The 18362-nt window shown below is 34.7% G+C and overlaps 1 protein-coding gene across 1 annotated transcript; it reads right to left on the bottom strand.

Annotated features, from left to right (window-relative positions):
• Nucleotides 1–3925: 3925 nt before the first annotated feature.
• LOC21396219 (amino acid transporter AVT1C) lies at nt 3926–13916 on the bottom strand. Its single transcript, XM_010113905.2, has 13 exons — nt 13811–13916; nt 12885–13098; nt 11557–11885; nt 8404–8618; nt 8251–8274; nt 6806–6986; nt 6293–6512; nt 5862–5997; nt 5503–5522; nt 5205–5350; nt 4704–4747; nt 4246–4308; nt 3926–4137 (listed from the first exon to the last, which is right to left on the bottom strand). Exons 2-13 carry the CDS (start codon nt 13061–13063, stop codon nt 4039–4041), a joined length of 1656 nt encoding a protein of 551 aa, XP_010112207.2. The 5' UTR covers nt 13064–13098; nt 13811–13916; the 3' UTR covers nt 3926–4038.
• Between the last annotated feature and the right edge of the window lie 4446 nt (nt 13917–18362).

Here is an 18362-nt window from a genome sequence, read left to right as displayed (position 1 = left end):
CTCTTGAATTAAACAGAATCGATTCCCTAATTGAGAATTGTGCTTTTGATTTTTCATTGCTTTTTTGTGATTTTTTGTATTTTTTATTATTCCAGCAGCAACATGGCCGCCAATAATGGTGGTTACCGGTAGATACCAGTCGGTAACCATCCGGTATCTGGGTGGACACTGTGTAATGTCTGGGTGGCCACCAATAATCATGGAAGAAACTAAATTTTTAGGTATGCCGCCAATACTAGTGGTTGTCCGCCAAATACCATCGGCTATCTCGATTAGATACTAGTTTTATGATTGGATGTTGGCATTATCTCAGTCGCATATTGATATTGTGACCGGATGCTAACTCAAATTTTAAAAGTATACGTAGTATTCTAAAAATAGTATGATGTTATAATTGTAGTATTTGCTGTAATAATTTATGTCTCTTGACATGCGTTAACCCCACCTTAAAACCTATCGCAGCTACTTTTACAGTCTTATATGCTTATCATTTTATACACTAAAATTAGATAGACAATTTAAAACAACTCATTGAGAATTGTGCTTTTGATTTTTCATTGTTTTTTTGTGATTTTTTGTACTTTTTTATTATTCCAACAGCAACATCGCCGCCAATAATGGTGGTTATCGGTAGATACCGGTTAGTAACCATCCGATATCTGGGTGGACACTGTGTAATGTCTGAGTGGCCACCAATAATCATGGAAGAAACTAAATTTTTAGGTATGCCGTCAATACTAGCGGTTGTCCGCGAAATACCATCGGCTATCTCGATTAGATATGACTTTTATGATTGGATATTGGCATTATCTCGGTCGCATATTGATATTGTGACCGGATACTAACTCAAATTTTAAAAGTATATTTAGTATTCTAAAAATAGTATGATGTTATAATTGTAGTATTCTATGTAATAATTTATGTCTCTTGACATGCGTCAACTCAACCCTAAAACCTATCACAGTTACTTTTACAGTCTTATATACTTATCAATATATACACTAAAATTAGATAGACAATTTAAAACAACTTAGCCTTCCATGACACATAGGGAAGGAGTTCTGAAATAAATTGTGGGCTCCATTTAGTAACACCGTAAGTCATTAGAAAGCGTCGGTCTGAACCGACCAAGTCAATTTTCAGGAAAGAAAAATCGAAGATTGAGCTGAACACAAAGGGAACCGGTCGGTTCACTCACAAATAATGTTGGTTTTTAGGTAGTCGTGAACCTAATAATCAGACAATGAAAGGGCAGTGGGCGAATAATTTTGCTCTTTTCTTTTTGCACATGTTATCTGTATTGAGGGAGGCTAAGAGAATAAGTGGCAACAATAACCGTGGAGGTCTAGGGAGTAAGGAGAGCCTAGGAGCAACATACCAAATGTGAGATGTGTCTGGTGGAGATGCTGTAGTGCTAGGGTTATAAGTAAAGAAATGTGGGGTGAAAATAAGGGAAATATAGAGAATGAGCGTTTGGTTGGTAGATTCGTGCCATGATTCGAATCATGGTTCGTGGTTCGCTACAGTATTTCTTTTTATTACAAAAAACACATGTAAACCGAGAATAATTCTGAATCCATGAATCAAACGTCTCTCACTCCTTAACTTTTTTTGAGGAGTGAAACAACACTATTTTTGAGTCTCACATTTGACTCGAGGGCTTTTTTGTGTTAATTGGGGGTGAAACAACACTGTTTCACTCCTCAATTTTTTTTTATATACTATTAGTGTGAAAATATGCTCCGCACGTGTAGCCATGTGTTTATTATTACTACATATGAAAATTTTATTTATACATCAATTTAATGTTTTTAAGTATTTTTAAATGAATTTTTATAATTTTGATAAAAAAGAAACTCATTTTAATTTGTGGCACTTTGAATTGGAAAAGATATTTTGAAATGTCACATATTTAAAATAATATTTTAGAGGATCATAATAAAAGAAAATATTTAAATTGGGATGATGTTGAGTTTAAATCTCCACCCCACATTAAGGAAAGAAAAACATAATTTTAAAAAATATATAAGATTATTCGGATTAAAACAGGAATATAAGGTTGCAAGGAAAACAAAAAAAAAAAAAAAAGAGGAAAGAAAATAAAGCTAAAGAAAAAAAAATGTGAAGAAGGTCCAAAAAGCTTTCGCCTTTTACTAGTTGTATATGTATAGATTATGTATAATATATATATATATATATATTTAGAAAAAGAAAATACGGAACTCAGTCCACTTTAGTTCCAAACCAAGTCCCAAAACACCTACTAAACTTTTAACCACCCACTCTTAAAGTTGTTCGGCCAACTGAGCGACGAGATCGGTTATGACACGACACCGGCCCAAGCTGTTTTGTAAGCTGATTATCAATCGGAAGTAGTAGTTTCAGTTCACCGATTTTCGTAACAGTCCTACCACTTATGCATGAGTGAATTAGAGTAATACAACTTTGGAAAAAGAAAGAAAAGAGCGAGAAAATTAATAAACTTACTTTTAAAAATGTATGGATCTTATTCTTATTTTTATTTAATATCTTTTTTATTAATACGATTATTTAATTAAAAGAGATTCGTGCACTTTAAGATGATATTTATCTCTTTTTCTTTTAGAGTATTAGTTTCGATTAGTTTTAGCGAGTTATATTGGGATTGTTCTTTTGCAACGAAACTCAGAAAAAATTTAAATTCGAGTTATAATTTTATTCAAGTTCATGTTTTTTTGTAAAATTTGAGTTTGAACTCGAGTGCCTCAAACTCGAGTTTAAGTTTTTCCTTCAACTCGAGTTCAAGTTTTCCCTTCAACTCGAGTTCATAAACTCGAACTCAAGTTAATGAATAGTCTTTTTTTTATTCTTAAAATGTCATAACTTTTTAATTTTAATTCTGATTGAGATGATTTTTTTCTATGCATTCACAATGAAAAAACGAATAAAATCATACTCATATATCTTATTAAAATTTTTCATCATCATTGAGTTTTTATTAAAATACTATTTAAATATAAATTTAAGTTTTGACACACTCAAACACAAACTCAAAAAGATTCTCAATTCAAATCATAATTCAAATGTGCACATCTAAACACAAACTCAAGTTACAACTTCAACTTAAGTTAGAACTCAAACTCAACTTAAGATCTTTACTCAAATCATTCTAACTTAAAAATGTAAAAGAACAATTATTTTCATGGGGAAAATGGGTGAGAAAATGAAAGGGATAACATTTATGACATGGCACTGACTTGTCGAATTTTCTAAGGGTAATTTTCTTGTTAGGAAGCGACCGGTTTGATTCACCGTTTCCCATAACAATCCCATCATTTAATGCCATGAATGAATTAGACTAATGTCACTTTTAGAGAGTTAGTTTTGAGCATCGCTTCATTGGTTCTTGATTGGCTGCTTGGGGTTCTTGAGTTCTACTTTGTTCTAGGCCGTTGCTCTTTAACTTGTAGCATACTTGGATTCTGAAACATTTTCCATTTAAATTACTCATTTTTTTCGCTGATTCGAATTTAAAATTCGAGTTTTGCTACAGTAAAAAGCTCTAAAAAACAGTCACATTTAATTTTTTTGCTACAGTAAAAAATTCTCACACAACATTATATATTAAACTTGAATTAAAAACTTAAATTAACGAATCGAACGGTAAAGTCATGACATTCATTTTTGTTTGTGAGAAAGGCAATATTTAAGACGTACGCTGGCCACTCCATAACAAAGAGTTTATGACCATTGCGCTTTCGCAACTTGATTTTCTAGTTTCAAGTGTTTTTGACAAAGGAAAAGGAAACAAGAAATAATCACCAAACTTACCATATAGTTTTTATTGGTAACAAACATGAATAAGTCAAAAAATAATAATAATAAATTACGGGATTACAAGGCGGGAAAGGTGGGGCATAAGATCAAAATTGGATATTGTTAACAAAACAACAAAAAATAATAATAATAAAAAAAGGAAAACCACAAATATAATTTGAAGAATCTACTAGACTCCATAATGTTGTCTCTCAAAAGTTTCAGAAATGTCTCGAAAACTCTTCAACTCATCAAATTCTCTATAATTTTGGACAGGGCCGAATATGTCCCAAAAGCCGATGATATAACTCCTACTGTGATAATTATAATGCAAAGTGCTCCCTGTAAAAGGCAATATATAAATATATAAATAAATAAAAATATTTACACCAAAACAATTCAATTATAATTTGATACTAATTAACTATGTAATAAACATTAAATACCAACCTGAAAACGGGTTATTCTTCCTCTTAAAATGCTCAGGAAACAAGCACAAGGAAGTATCAAGGTCTGCAACAGAATTAGTTGTTAGCAATGAGACAAAATTTATATGTCGTTTGACATGTTGTGATAAATAATTTATAAAATTTTGTAGTGCAAAGTTTTGTGACTATCATGTAAATTAGGGAAATTTTATTTTATATTTCTGTCATTAATTTTAAAATTTACTATTAATGTCATTAATATTTTGGTAGGATGTATTTCATACTCTATCAGATTATTCTTATTTTACGCATTCTATTAAAATATGTTTCATATTCTGTCAAAATATGAACATAAATTAATAAAATGATGAAAAATAATGGTTATTCTTATAATGTTCTCCGTAGACTAAGAACCAAAATGCAAGGCAATTTTTACTACTTAAAAGATATGAACTAAATGAGTGGCAGATGAGAACTTACTACAAGCATTGTGAGCAGAGATCCAATCAATGACATCACAAGACCTGTAACGAGATTGGTAGAATCAGAAATGTGTTATCGACACAATACAGGGAGCAGAATTTTAAAAGCATTTAATAATCTTGTAGGCTCTTTTATAAAATGGCCAAACAAGGATTCACTGTTCTTCCCCCCCAAAAAGAAATTGATGGTGTTAATTTTGATTTTTTTTTTGTCATTGACACATCAGATTATTTGGTAATTATATTTAATTACGACATGTCATGATAATTGTTGGTGATTACAGATTTTTTTTTCTATGTGCTATTATAGTAATTATGATAATTATTTGTGGTATTATTGACGTGACAATGATTAAAAAAAAAAAAAATTTTCGTACTTTAAAAAAATCCTCTTGTTCCTGTAGTCTACACAATTGCTTGAGAGACAAAAAATAAATAAAAATAAATAAAAAGAAAATCAAAGAAGAGAACAAATCAATGAAGAATGAAAGAGACATACCAAAGAAGGGGATAGTAAGAGCCAAACCAAGGGTAGAGAGCACAAGTCCAGTTCTAATGAGAATAGCAAATACATGAGACTTGAGATGGCTTGATGGAATCAACTCCTCCAGACTCATTGCCACTGGCATTATGGTCAATGCATATGTGATTCTTATTAAGGAAACACATCTTTTGCTTTTCAATTAATTTATTTTTCTTGTTTTTTTCCTTTCTTTAGTGACTCAAAACATTTGCATTTCACTAATCAGGATTAGATAAAATTCTTCATCTGTATGATTTTGTGAGAAAAAGGATATTTGGTAAAGGGGTTTACTACCTGCAAAAAAAAAAAAAAAAAAAAAAGTGTTAGGCTTCAAATGGGCCAGAAAAATAAAAGACAAACCACAGAAGTTTATATGCTAACTGCATCTCCTAAACTCGATAAATGTGACTATTTTTAGCCCAAAAAATAAATAAATGTGACAATATCGGTCATTCCATTTGTTTTTTGTCTAAAAAATAACATCGAACACGTGAGGTTTTCCGTTCATTTTTTTAGACGGAAAGAGAACGGAAGGACTAGTATTGCCAACTTTTTCAAGTTTAGGGGGTGTCGTTGACACATTTGAAAAAGTTAAAAGGATTCACGTTAAGAAGCATGTACTGACGTACATACCGTAGTCCACAAGGCAATCTTGGTGGCGACCAAATCCTGAGGCATGTTGAGAGTAAATTGTGATTGTGTCGATTCTCCAAACATTGTGTATCCCATAACAGCAACTCCAGCATACATCAAAGTGCATATGGCAAAACTACAAGTTTTAGCACCAAAACCATCATCAGAAACGTGCATTGATTTAACACAAGCCTACTTTTTCTGCTAAAAATTGAAAGAAAATTATCCTAAAAGTTAACAAAAACTGAGCATGTTTTCGGCCCGTTTAGTTCCCTGATTCGAATTTTTAAATCGAGTTGAAATGTGACTTTATGTGAGAGCTTTTTACTGTAGTAAAAATGTTAGATGTGACTGTTTCTGAGAGCATTTTACTACTGTAAAACTCAAATTTTAAACTCGAATCGATAAAATGAACGGAGTTTTATATTTACCAAGCTAAGAGGACTGCAGGGTATTGGCTTGGATTTGCCATTGAAGTGTAAATGTTCGGAAAAACTGCGTGGCCCGAGTAGCAATATCCATAGAGACCGATTGCGACAGGAAGTGTTCCAAGGTTCAGCGTTGTCCCTGACCTCTCGAAACCGACCCCGTCCACCAAACCAACCCAAAACAGGCAGATTACCACCAAGATTGATGCAATAACTCCACCAGCTAAGCAAAAGAAGAGCACAAATCTTTCAGGCTTTGTTTGGTACATCAAGATAAAGTGTATTGTTATATTTGTATTTATTGTAGGATAGACATAGATTAATTTTAGTCCCGTTCATTTTACTGATTCGAGTTTAGAATTTAAATTTCTGCTATAACAAAAAGCTTTCAGAAACAATAACATCTAATTTTTTTGTTACAGTAAAAATTTTTCACATAAAGTCACATCTCAACTCGAATTAAAAACTTGAATCAGCGAACTAAACGAGCCATTTGTGTTAACAACTGAGACTTACCAGAGATATAGCTAAGAACAGTGAGGTCCCGGAGCCAAACAGTGGGAAGAACAGCGAGGGTGGTCAACACCGCGAAGAGAACTTTCGGGTTCATATAAAACCCGCCAAGACTTAGGTGCGCATTTGGAAATAGTGAAGACAAGTTGTCACTCTCCAGAATTATGTACTCAATGCAACAACCCTACAAGATCAGGATAAATTTTTCAACATGCAATTGGAAAATAATTAGGCACGAAATCAACTATTTTATCGACTCTATTTTCAGCTGATACAGATGTTTATGTTGATTTCGTCAGTTTTTGAGTTTGGGCGATCCACTGGCAAAAAGGCATTAATACGTCACGATGTAAAACGTTTTTGGTTAAACCATGTTAAACGTCGAGGATAAGTAATGTGATGGCTCAGATAAGTAGCAAAAGAAAAGATTTTGGATCACCTATATAGCACTGGTATTCGGACAAGTTGAAACAGGCTAGCAATATCATAAAGAAAAAATTACAATTAACTTCTCCTTTTTTTCAATTTTTTTCCTAAACATATATTGAATATGAGAAATGTTAACGTAATTATTTATGTTACTTTTTTTCGTCATTTATTAATTGACACGTGAACTCTATTAATATAATATATTATTATATAAACAAAAAATAAAATAATAAAATATATATATCAAATAATAAATATAAAAAATATAACAAAAAAGTGCAACCCTCGCATTTCTCTATTGAATATTATGATTGAAGAATTCCCGGATAGAGGATTAAAAAAAAAAGTATCTTAATGGTAAGACACTGTAATTACGTTAAAATCATATCAAATTTAAAAAATATAAAGTTACAGGACACTCTCTTGTCCTATCCCTAGTGAACTGGGCCTAATAAGATCCAAAAGACAGATAAAGGAGGAGTGTACAGCACAGGGTCATAGATCCGACAAGGGACCCAGGAATTTGGAGGTGGCCCCCACTAGAATCTACCTTACTGTCTTTCTGTCCCCACTCATAATTCACCGTCGCCCTATACAAGTAGGTTATACATGTAATAGTTTCAACATTATTATTCCATCAATATATGCAACATTTAATTAAATTAAGTTCATTATTTTCCACAATTAAAAGTTTCAAGGGGCCACCAAGCGCCAAAAGCCTTATTTTATTAGCATTATTGCTTTTTTAACCCAGCATAAATAAATTATTTTGAAAAAGTTTTTAATTAGTGAACAATCTTAAAATAAAAAGGACCGAACCACCACGTGTAGGATTCCATTATCTGATGTTCTGATAAAAATGAATAATGTTAGGGACAACGATACGAGTCTCATAATATAATAGACCATATAAATGGAGTTATATTTTATTAATTACGTTGTTGGAGACCATTAGTACCTTCAGGCATTTTTCAAAAAAATAGCAAGGAAGTAAGCAAGACAAGCAAGTTGGTACTTACATATAATTCCACGTAGAGTATGATCTGCATCAGAATAGAAAAAATAAATTAAAAAAAAATAAAAAAAAAAGCAAAAAAACGACAGAAGTCAAGTTTTGAGTGTGGAGAAGAGTAAGTAGAGAATTCACAATAGGCATTGAGAAAACTACTGACCGAGATGGCAATTCGACCGGGATTACCAAAAGCAGCAAAGCCAATGTCAGGGTAAGTCTCAAGGCCCGGTTTGCTATCTAGACAGTAACGCAAAAGCATTCCAGTGTAGAAAGAAAGCACTGAAAATAGGAACAGAATGCTGAGCCCAGCCCACCCTCCTTCTTTGGCTGCATATGGGGTTGAAAGGATTCCAACTCCACATAGCACGTTTATGCCTGCACATTTGATTTGGTCAATTAGTCTATTTTTATGCATATAACATGTGGAAGTAAAGCACGTAACATGACCGTCAATGTAATATTGATGTTGGACGTCACATTACACCCATTACTCGTAATATTGTCTGTGTTACGCCTCTCCAGTATCGATGTTATGTTCATTAATAGTCATGTTATTTTTTTTCAATTCTACATGTTACATTAGATGGATCTCCATCCAAATGTTTAGGAGGTAACTTTTTTTTACACTTTCCCTTTAGGTGTATATAGTGCAAATTCAAACCAGGGAAAATCTAAAAAAAAAAAAAAAAAAAAAAAAAAAAAAAAAAAGAAAGGAAAATGCAAAAGGGTATTACGATCAAGTACATGACAAATTAAAAGAAAAAGACAATGATAGAAGTTCGAACTTACGAAGATCTATTATGGTACCATATTTCCTTTTAGAAGTTTAACCTAATATTAATCAGGCTATTTTAAAATATATATCGTAATTTGGAAGCTAGACTTTTTACTTCACTTTGTCCATTACAATAGCTAAAGTAAAATCAAATTCAAACGAGTCCTAGCATTAGTCTTTTCTTTCCTCTAATAGAAGGAAAGAAGTTAAAATAACCCATTTCTTTACCCTTTTCTTTGTGGATGAATCATATATTTAACAGTGTGTTGACCCTATTATATGACAAAACACATACTGATTGAGTTTTGACATTTGAATATACGGCTTTATTTTTTTTCACAACTCAAACTTTTTTACTACAATATTTTCTCTTACAAAAATTAAAATTTAACTTTTTTACTATAATATTTTTTATCACATGAAAAAATTTGAGTTGTGAAAAGAACACACCATATATTTTTTTTAAATAAATAAATAATGCACATATCTCCTATATTTAATGGTATTGAAAACCTTCCCCACAATCATGCTAAAAACCTTGTAATATGATTCGTCAAATACAGAGGAGATAAAGTATAGCATTTTTAAGAAATAAAGTGAAATACATGTCTTGATAAAACATACAGGAAGTTTTTTAGGGCCAGTTTAATTTGCTAATTTGAATTGATCTATGACTTTATGTGAGAGTTTTTTTATTGTAGTAAAAAAGTTAAATGTGATTATTTTTTAGAGTTTTTTACTGTAACAAAACTAAAATTATAAACTCGAATCGGTAAAATGAACGATACCTAATTATCTCCTTTTTCAGTACATGAAAGTCAAAAAGAATATCCACCCCGGATATTCTTATATATATATACATACATACATACATATATGTATGTATGTAAGACGCAAAAACAGCTTCTTACTGGAGATACATGCATAATTGTTTGCTGACTTGATCGTTTCATGTGCGCCATGTGCAATAAGGGGCTAGGAGCCTCAGAAACTACATCATGATTGATGTCAAATATAAGGCAAGTTTGTTTGGACGCCCGTAAATAAGGTTGATGTCGATAATGTATAGACAAAAGGAAAAATGATAACAATAAAGAAATCTAACGTTATCCCTCCAATCTCAGCAAAAGATCTATACTCGAAATCAAATAATAAACAAATCTAGAAACCTTTGGAGGCTTCTATATACAATATTGCCCAACCAATATACGTTTTGTAAGAAACTCATAAATTTTTTTGGACGATTATTAGTCTATTTGAAGTTACTTTTGACTTATTAAGTCAAAAAGCTACTTCTTCTAAGTTTTTGGATAAATTTAAAAAAAAAAAAAAAAAAAACAAGTAACTTTTAATATCAGGGCTTCCTGTAACTTTTAAAAAGAACTCTTTAAAGATTTTGAAACTTATACTAAAATTTTAATAAGCTTCCATAAACTTTTCAGTGCTTATGAGAATTTTAAATAGGGAGTTTTTGTAGTAGTACAGTCTTTTCAGTAGTGTCAGTTTTTGATCATTAGATCAGGTCAAAACACATTAGATTCAAAATTATGTAAAATAGACAGTTTTTAATATAAATATAACGGTTGAGAATAAAAAATTACAGGTAGTTTATTTTTTCTGATCCTATCAGAGAAGCTCCTTTTAAAATATCATCTTTTTAACATGAGACATTTTTTTAAATATGTAATCCACACACTGATTAAAAAACCATAACTTTGCTTCTCTTTTTCTACTACCTAAAACCTAAACGTATAAACTAATACCGAACATGCTAGACTCTTATTGAAGAGAGCTTCAAGTTCTATCTTTCAGCCGTGTGGGGGATTTGAAAGCAGCAAACTGGTATAAAATTATTTCAACTTATCAATAAGGAGGGGCCAACAGATGAAAAAAATAATGGGATGTTTATTTTAAGGGTTCGTTTTTTAGTTCTGAATCATGATTCTTGATTCTTTATAGTGTTTTTTTCTCATAAAAAATTTAAATTTTAAAAATTAAAATAATGAATCATGATTCTGAATCCATAAACTTCGGAAGAAAAAGTGGTCCCTAAGGCTGAAGCTAAAGCGAGTGAAGCTCAGCCATTCCAGCAATCCTAAGAAGAAATCCCTATAGTAGAATAGATAGCCTACACGTCGATATGATATGGCAAGGATAATACAAGTCCTTACTTGGTCCAAAAGTACAGGGTCCTACCAATATTTTGACAGCTTGTACAAGTAATGGTTCTAGCTGGACGATTATGAGGCATGTTCAAGAAACCACAATTTGAATGTCATGTGAAATGACATTTTTGTTTTGTACTAGTTTAACATCGATCATGCCGGTCCTTGCGTAATAATTTGTTAGTCTCATAATTAACGTGTGAATATGCAATTATTTAAAGACTAAATGATAACTACCAATATTCGTATATAGCACTAATCTATGTGATCTTGCATGATTAGAAAGAACATTCTCAATTTTATTGTTAGCATTGATTTACTTGTCTTTAAGGAGGATTTAGATTTGGAAAAATGAAACAAAATAAACACTTACCATTTAACACGGCTTGTGCATTCGAGCTCTGGCGTGAAATGGGGTGTTCATGTGACACTCTAGATGCCTTCTCATCCTTCCTTAGAATAGAAGATCTCCGCGATGGAGGAATTGGAGGAAGGAGAGTGTGAGAGCTACGTCTCTGCTGCGGCGGCTGCTCGTCATCTACTGGTACTAAAAAGGGCCTCGCGTCGACCGGTAAGGACTCGGGAGTGTACCTTCTTGTTAGTGATGAGGAAAGAAATGAGCTGCCTAATCTGGACAATGTAGGAGTGCCCAGAAACCCAATGCTTGGAGATGGCACACTACTATAAAGATCAATGGATTGCCTGAAAAAAAAGGGGGAAAAGAATTATTGAGAAACAAATCAACAGGAAAAATCACAAAAGAAGTACTTCATCGCAATAATAGAGAAGAACATTTTTTATGTTTATGTTTGACTAATCAAAAATTATAATGACCACAGATTAATTATCAGGAGATTCCATTTGTAGGTCCAGATTAGGAGACATGACCAATTATCATGAAAATTAACACCCAATAGTACCAAACGAATCCATCTTATGTGCAAATTTTGAGATCTACCTAGTCATTGAATTTAAATCAATGCGCTTTTAAGAGTTTGTTAAGAATGTTCGTGATAGTTCTCTTTTCATTTTTGGCCGTCACGGGGTCCACACTAATTAATGGTTAATGAAAAAGGAGATATAGGTCTTATTCATTTCATCGATTTAGGTTTTTTATTTTAGATTTTTACAATTAAAAATTCTCAGAAATTGTCACATTTAATTTTTTTATTACAGTTAAAAACTATAAAAAAATATCACATCTCAACTCGAATTAAAACCTCGAATCTACAAAGCGAACGAGGCCATTGTGTCATGCATGCTTGCAACTAAAAAACAAAATTGCAGCTCCAAAAAAGAAAGAAAGAAAATGTGCCCCGTTTGCTTGTAAAATTGTGAATTAGTGTTAGTGGTGCTTATCAATTATCATCACAATTTTCTTTTAAAAGTTGGTGTAATGAAAGAGACTGATCGCCGTGTAAGGAATCCGGTTGTAAAACCACTCTCAGTCGATTCAAGCGGCTTCTTTTTTTTTTTGGTCCCAATATCAAATCTGTCAATCCCCTAGCCCCCATTAAATCTGTTTCTATAAAAAATAAAAAGGAGAAAATATTGGCATATTTGACTGTAAAAATTAAAACTAATCCAAAGTTTTGAATTTGATTTATCACTAAAGTTGGATTATAACATATGAATCCTCAACATTAAAAAAAAAAAAAAAAAAAACAGAAAGACAGAGGTTATAGAAAGAGTGAAAAATACCTGTAACTTTGAGGCCACGAGGTATTGTAAGAACTGGGCTTGTTCTGCTGCTGATTTTCGACCGAATAATCCGAAGAATCCGATTCATTTCCATTATCTTCTCCTTTGGGAAACTCCTTTTCATCATCTTCTTCTTCGCTCTCAATGTAAAAACTGTGATCAGAGGCCGAGTTGTTCATCTTCTTCTTCTTCTTTCCTTCTCAATACCAGCCGTCTGCGAACAAACTCAAAACCCCACAATGAAGGAAAAAAAAAAAAGAAAGAAAAGGAAAAAGCTCGCCCCAAATGAAGGGTTTCTGAAAAGGAAAAATAAATTCAAAATGAAAAATTAGGCTCTTGAAAAAATCTGTTTTTTTTTTTATTTTATTATTTTTATTATTTTTATTTTTAATTTTTGGAAAGTGATATATCTGCTTGTTTTTGCTTCCTATATTGATGGACCTTGTTTACAATAATCATGGCATTATAAAGAAAATTTTACATGTGGACATGAGTTAATTATGCTAATAAATAAAAATTGTCGAAATACCGTATATGGAAGGAAAAAAAGAAACATTATTTAGGACTTTAGCATACTGTATATATGTGTAATGTTTCCGTTTGGTTGGCGAGAAAATAGAGGAAAAGAAAGAGACTAAGAAAGAAGTGTTGTCGTATCTTAATTCGTATCTGTAAAGTATTATAACTAATGAAAGAAACAGAATCCGAAAATCTAGACAATTTGACTAAGCAAGCGGAGAGATTCATTCATTCATTCCTAGTCAAAATCAGAACTGCAACGTGATCATCGGAAAAATCTGTCTGTCTTTGATCTCTTTTCTCGGAAAACAAACAGTAACCGAAAAAGAAAAAGATGAGGAAAAAGAAAAAGAACTCCGCTGCATATTCACTCAGAATTTTCAGAATCTCAAAGGAAAAGGTGTTACCTTTTTTCTTGGTCGCCCAATAGAATCTGAAGAACGAACCAGAAAGGCTCTTTTTTCAAGCTATATTTCGCTTCCTGTAAAGTCTGCTACATATAATATATATGGTAGATATATATACGTGTGTGTGTGTATAGATATATATATATATATATATATATATTGTGTGTGTGTGTGTGTGTGTGAAGGGAGAGAGAGTGGGGTCACTGTCAATCGAGGGGCGGTATATAACGTGAAGATTCAAGATGGCCGCTTGTGAAACTCTTCCGTTTGTGAGTCGTAAATCTGTGGTTCTGTGGCTGATTCCATCCAGCCGGCTGGATGGTTCAGCCCCTACGTAACATATTATTAGGAATATAAAAAGATGCTAACGTGGGTAAATGATTAGTTTAAGTCATTATTAAACACTTTTTAATAAATTTTTTATTTGTGCCCACCATTGCAGCAAGTTGGTGTGACACTACTTCATTTCAACATAAATTTGGGCCCGTTTAGTTCGTTGATTCGAGTTTTTAATTCGAGTTGAGATGTGATTTTATGTGAGAGCTTTTACTGTAGCAAAAAAGTTAGATGTGATTATTTGTGAGAGCTTTTTACTGTAGCAAAACTCGAATTTTAAACTCGAATCAGCGAAATAAACAGGATCATGTACTTTAATGGTTAATTTAGAACGTTACTTTCGTAACTTATATTTTAAATAACTTGAATCGAGTATGATTTATGAAGAAATTTAATGAAATGATAAAATTATGAAATGTAATATTTTCGCATTAATTTTTTTTGGGAACGCAGCATAGCACAATGAGAGTGGAGGTATTTGTAATATTTCTTTTAATTTGTTTTCGTGATGATATCCATAATTTCAAAAATTAATATGATGGACGGTAAATTTAGACATGATCATTATTATGGGAGATGCATTGTTTTTAGTTGCTAGCTTGAGAGGGGCGTTACATATATAGCCTTGCTGATCCCCTTCACGCGGCCAACCAATCTTTATTCCGATAGATTGATGGAGGGAGGTGCGAATCGAAACAATTGCGATTGTTTATGTGGGGTTGAGAATGTTCATATTGATGTCTTCGTTTCTGGGTTCTTATCCAAAGAAGAGATTCTCTGTCATGAAGGAAGCCAACGTGGAGAGTGAAGTGGGAAGTGATAATGCCAACGTGGAATTGACAGGGGCTGCAGAGCTGGCATCCGATGTGGAGGCCATTATAACAACTCCAAGGAGGAGGCTGAAAATGAGGAAGGATGCTCTTGGGAGACGTGAGAAGAGGTTAGAGGATTTTGTAGTGGGGTGAGGAATGTGTATGGGGTAATGTAATAAATAGGAAGGAAAAGGGCGAGGGGGGATTTTATGTGAGAATTATGGAGTATATGCTTTCTTCTTTCCCGTTATCTTCTTCCTCCTTCTTTGAGTTGTAACGAACCGTGAGTATTAGTACTTTTATCAATCAGTGGAAGTTTCATTTCTTCATTCTCTGAGTTTTGTTTGGTAGACTAGGCCGATCATTGCAAATTGGTGCTTTCATTGAGAGATTACAGGACTAGTGGCAATGGTCAACGGAACACCGCAGAAGGTGATGGAGGAGACAATCAGGCAGCTACAAGATTCAACGTCGTTGCACGCATCGGCGTTGGGCTCCCTTTAATCCACAATGGAGGACCTACGAACGGTGGGCCATGGACAGCAGCACACCATTAACGAGTTAGCAAATAAGATAACCGCTATGGACGGGAAGCTGGAACAAGTTCTTCGTCTCACTCAGGCCACTATCACACAGCTGACTGGTCTCATCGCCAACGTTGTTGAGGCGGTTGAGGGAAGCCACCGAGCTAATCCCGCACCAGTACCCGTGGCATATGTTCCACCGGAGCCTCTAGGGGTCATTCCAAGTCAGTCGGTGCGCCTATAATTTCTGCGCTTCACCGGCGAGAATCCGACGGAATGGATCGCTAAGGCAGAGTAGTTTTTCCACATGTTCCAGACCACCGAAGCACAGAAGGTGGATATCACCTCTTATCCCCTCGATGGATCCGCTTGGCAATGGTTCCAGTGGGCGTAAGGAGAAGGCCCCTTCCAGCATTGGGCTCATTTTACTCGGGCCCTAGAAAGAAGTTTTGGGCCTACGACACTAGAAAACCCGGGAGCTGCCTTGGCCAAACTATCCCAAACGGGGACAGTGTTGGAGTTCCAGTCGCAATTTGAGCTCCTTTTAAACCGCGTCCCCCAGCTACCGGAATCCTTCCGGCTCAGCTTGTTCCTGTCCGGGCTACATGAGGAAATACAGAATGATGTACGCATTTGCAAGCCTACTACAATAGCTGATGCTATCGAGCTAGCCAGGTTGTAGGAAGCCAAGATGCTGGTTACTAGGAAGGGTTGGATGAGGGGAACGACCCCAAAATTGGACTTCAGACTCGTGGTGCAGATCCGAGGGCCGTTGCTGCCCACTCTGCCAGTGAAACCCATTCCACCAACACTGACGGCACCCCCTTTACCTGCGGTGCCATTCCGGCGCCTCACGGCAGCAGAGATACAACGGAAGCGAGACCTCAACCTTTGTTTCAAATGTGACGCCAAGTACTCAAGGGGTCATAGATGTTCGGGATGAGGTCAACTTTTACTTCTTGACCTCACCGAGCAAGGAAACGATGAGATGGAGAGGAGTGATGCGGAGATGGCTGAGGAAATGCAGGTCGCGGAGCTACAGGCATCTACCGAGGAGGACATCGCAGAAGCTGCGATTTCATTTCACGCCCTATCCGGTAACTCTAATCCGACCACTTTGCGATTCATGGCTTTAATAGGGAATCATTCACTGCACACATTAATGGATGGGGGAAGTACCCATAATTTCATTCAAAGTAGGGTTGCCAAGCACCTGGGGTTAGGTATTGAGGCAGTGCCACCTATATCAGTAGTCGTAGGAAATGGGGAGAAGTTGGAGTGTGAGGGATGTATTAAACGGGTCCCATTGAGCATTCAAAATTGTCAGTTTGTGGCTGACTTGTTTGTAGTCCCTATTCAAGGGGCGGAATTGGTATTAGGAGTAACTTGGATGATGACAGTAAATCCAGTTTTGCATGATTATGTGCACAAGGAATTGACCATCCAATACCAGGGCAGCCTAAGACCTTACAAGCCACAACCTCGTTTAATCCTTAGGAAGTGGAGTACCACCAACTCCGTAGTATAGTACACTCGGCAGATTGGAGCACTTGCTTTAGCTTATCTTTAGAACAGCAGGGCAGTGGGGAATTGAAAATCACTGAGGACCCCCGTATGACCAGAGTTTTGGGTCGGTACTAAACGGTGTTCCAGAAGCCAAGTGGCTTGCCACCATCCTGGCCGTGGGACCATGCTATCCACTTAATTCCTGGAGTCACACCATTGAATGTGAGGCCATACAGATACCCCCATTTTTAGAAAGAAGAAATAGAGCGTTTGGTACAGGAGATGTTGAGGGAAGGAATCATTCAACCCAGCACTAGCCCTTTCTCTTCACCAGTCATTTTAGTAAAAAAGAAAGATGGCACGTGGCGTTTTTGCACGGATTACAGGGCCTTAAACGCAGTCACGGTGCGCAATCGTTTTCCTATTCCAACGGTAGATGAATTGTTGGATGAGTTGACAGGGGCCACCATATTCTCCAAATTGGATTTGCTGGCAGGTTACCATCAAATCCGAGTACGACCGGAGGATGTGCCGAGGACCACTTTTTGCACTCACGAGGGACACTATGAGTACCTAGTCATGCCTTTCGGCCTCACCAACGCCCCTTCCACTTTTGAGGCGACTATGAATAACATTTTTCGCCCCTTCCTTCGCAAGTTTATTTTGGTGTTCTTTGATGATATTTTTGTTATCCGCACTGTTAATATGGCGAGATATTGAATGAGTGTATTTCGCATAATGAGATTATGTGGAACATGGACACAGACACAATATGAATTTCTAATAATTTCTGTTAAGCATAGAAATTCTAATTGAGTCTACCGATGGTCATATATAGGATGATCTTAATCCTGAGTTCTTAACAAACTCCTATTTATGGATTTATGTCTTTTGATTTACTCGGTACGGATTTCGAGACCCTGAATCCTATTCCTTGTATTTTGGAGACATAATGAAATAGGTAGCTAGGAATGTTATTATACGAGATGGAATCCATTCCTTCTTGAGAAAGAAGCAGATAAATAATTCTCTTAAGTGTTGATTCGGTACTTGGATTAGTAAGAGCACTCTGGTTCATGAATGTGTTTTATGAATCACTATCCATTAGAGAATCAATGGTACTCAAGGATAAAGATGTAATTAGAGAGGTTAACGGATTCTACCTGACTCTAATTATGAATTATTTATGGAGGATTGATCTATATGTAATGACTATATCAAATGGACACTTCGCAGTTTAGAAGTAATTAATGTCTATAATTTTGAGAGTTCAATTCCAAGTTTATAGTGGAGTAACTATTGGAATTAATAGAATTAATTAATTAATTAATTAATTAAAGTGTTTAATTAATTATTAATTTTATTGGAGCTCGG

The sequence above is a fragment of the Morus notabilis genome, unplaced genomic scaffold (genome assembly GCF_000414095.1).
Source record: "Morus notabilis unplaced genomic scaffold, ASM41409v2 Scaffold48, whole genome shotgun sequence".
Classification (NCBI taxonomy): Eukaryota; Viridiplantae; Streptophyta; class Magnoliopsida; order Rosales; family Moraceae; genus Morus; species Morus notabilis.
This window is presented reverse-complemented; position numbering and strand designations above follow the sequence as displayed.

What these genes read in the sequence shown, in the direction of transcription:
- LOC21396219 (XM_010113905.2), bottom strand. Translation starts at nt 13,063, where the DNA reads ATGAACAACTCGGCCTCTGATCACAGTTTTTACATTGAGAGCGAAGAA. An exon ending in CTCTGCTCACAATGCTTGTA is followed by an intron (nt 4,309 to 4,703) that starts GTAAGTTCTCAT and finishes ATTCTGTTGCAG; the next exon opens with ACCTTGATACTTCCTTGTGC. An exon ending in GAAGAATAACCCGTTTTCAG is followed by an intron (nt 4,138 to 4,245) that starts GTTGGTATTTAA and finishes TGCCTTTTACAG; the next exon opens with GGAGCACTTTGCATTATAAT.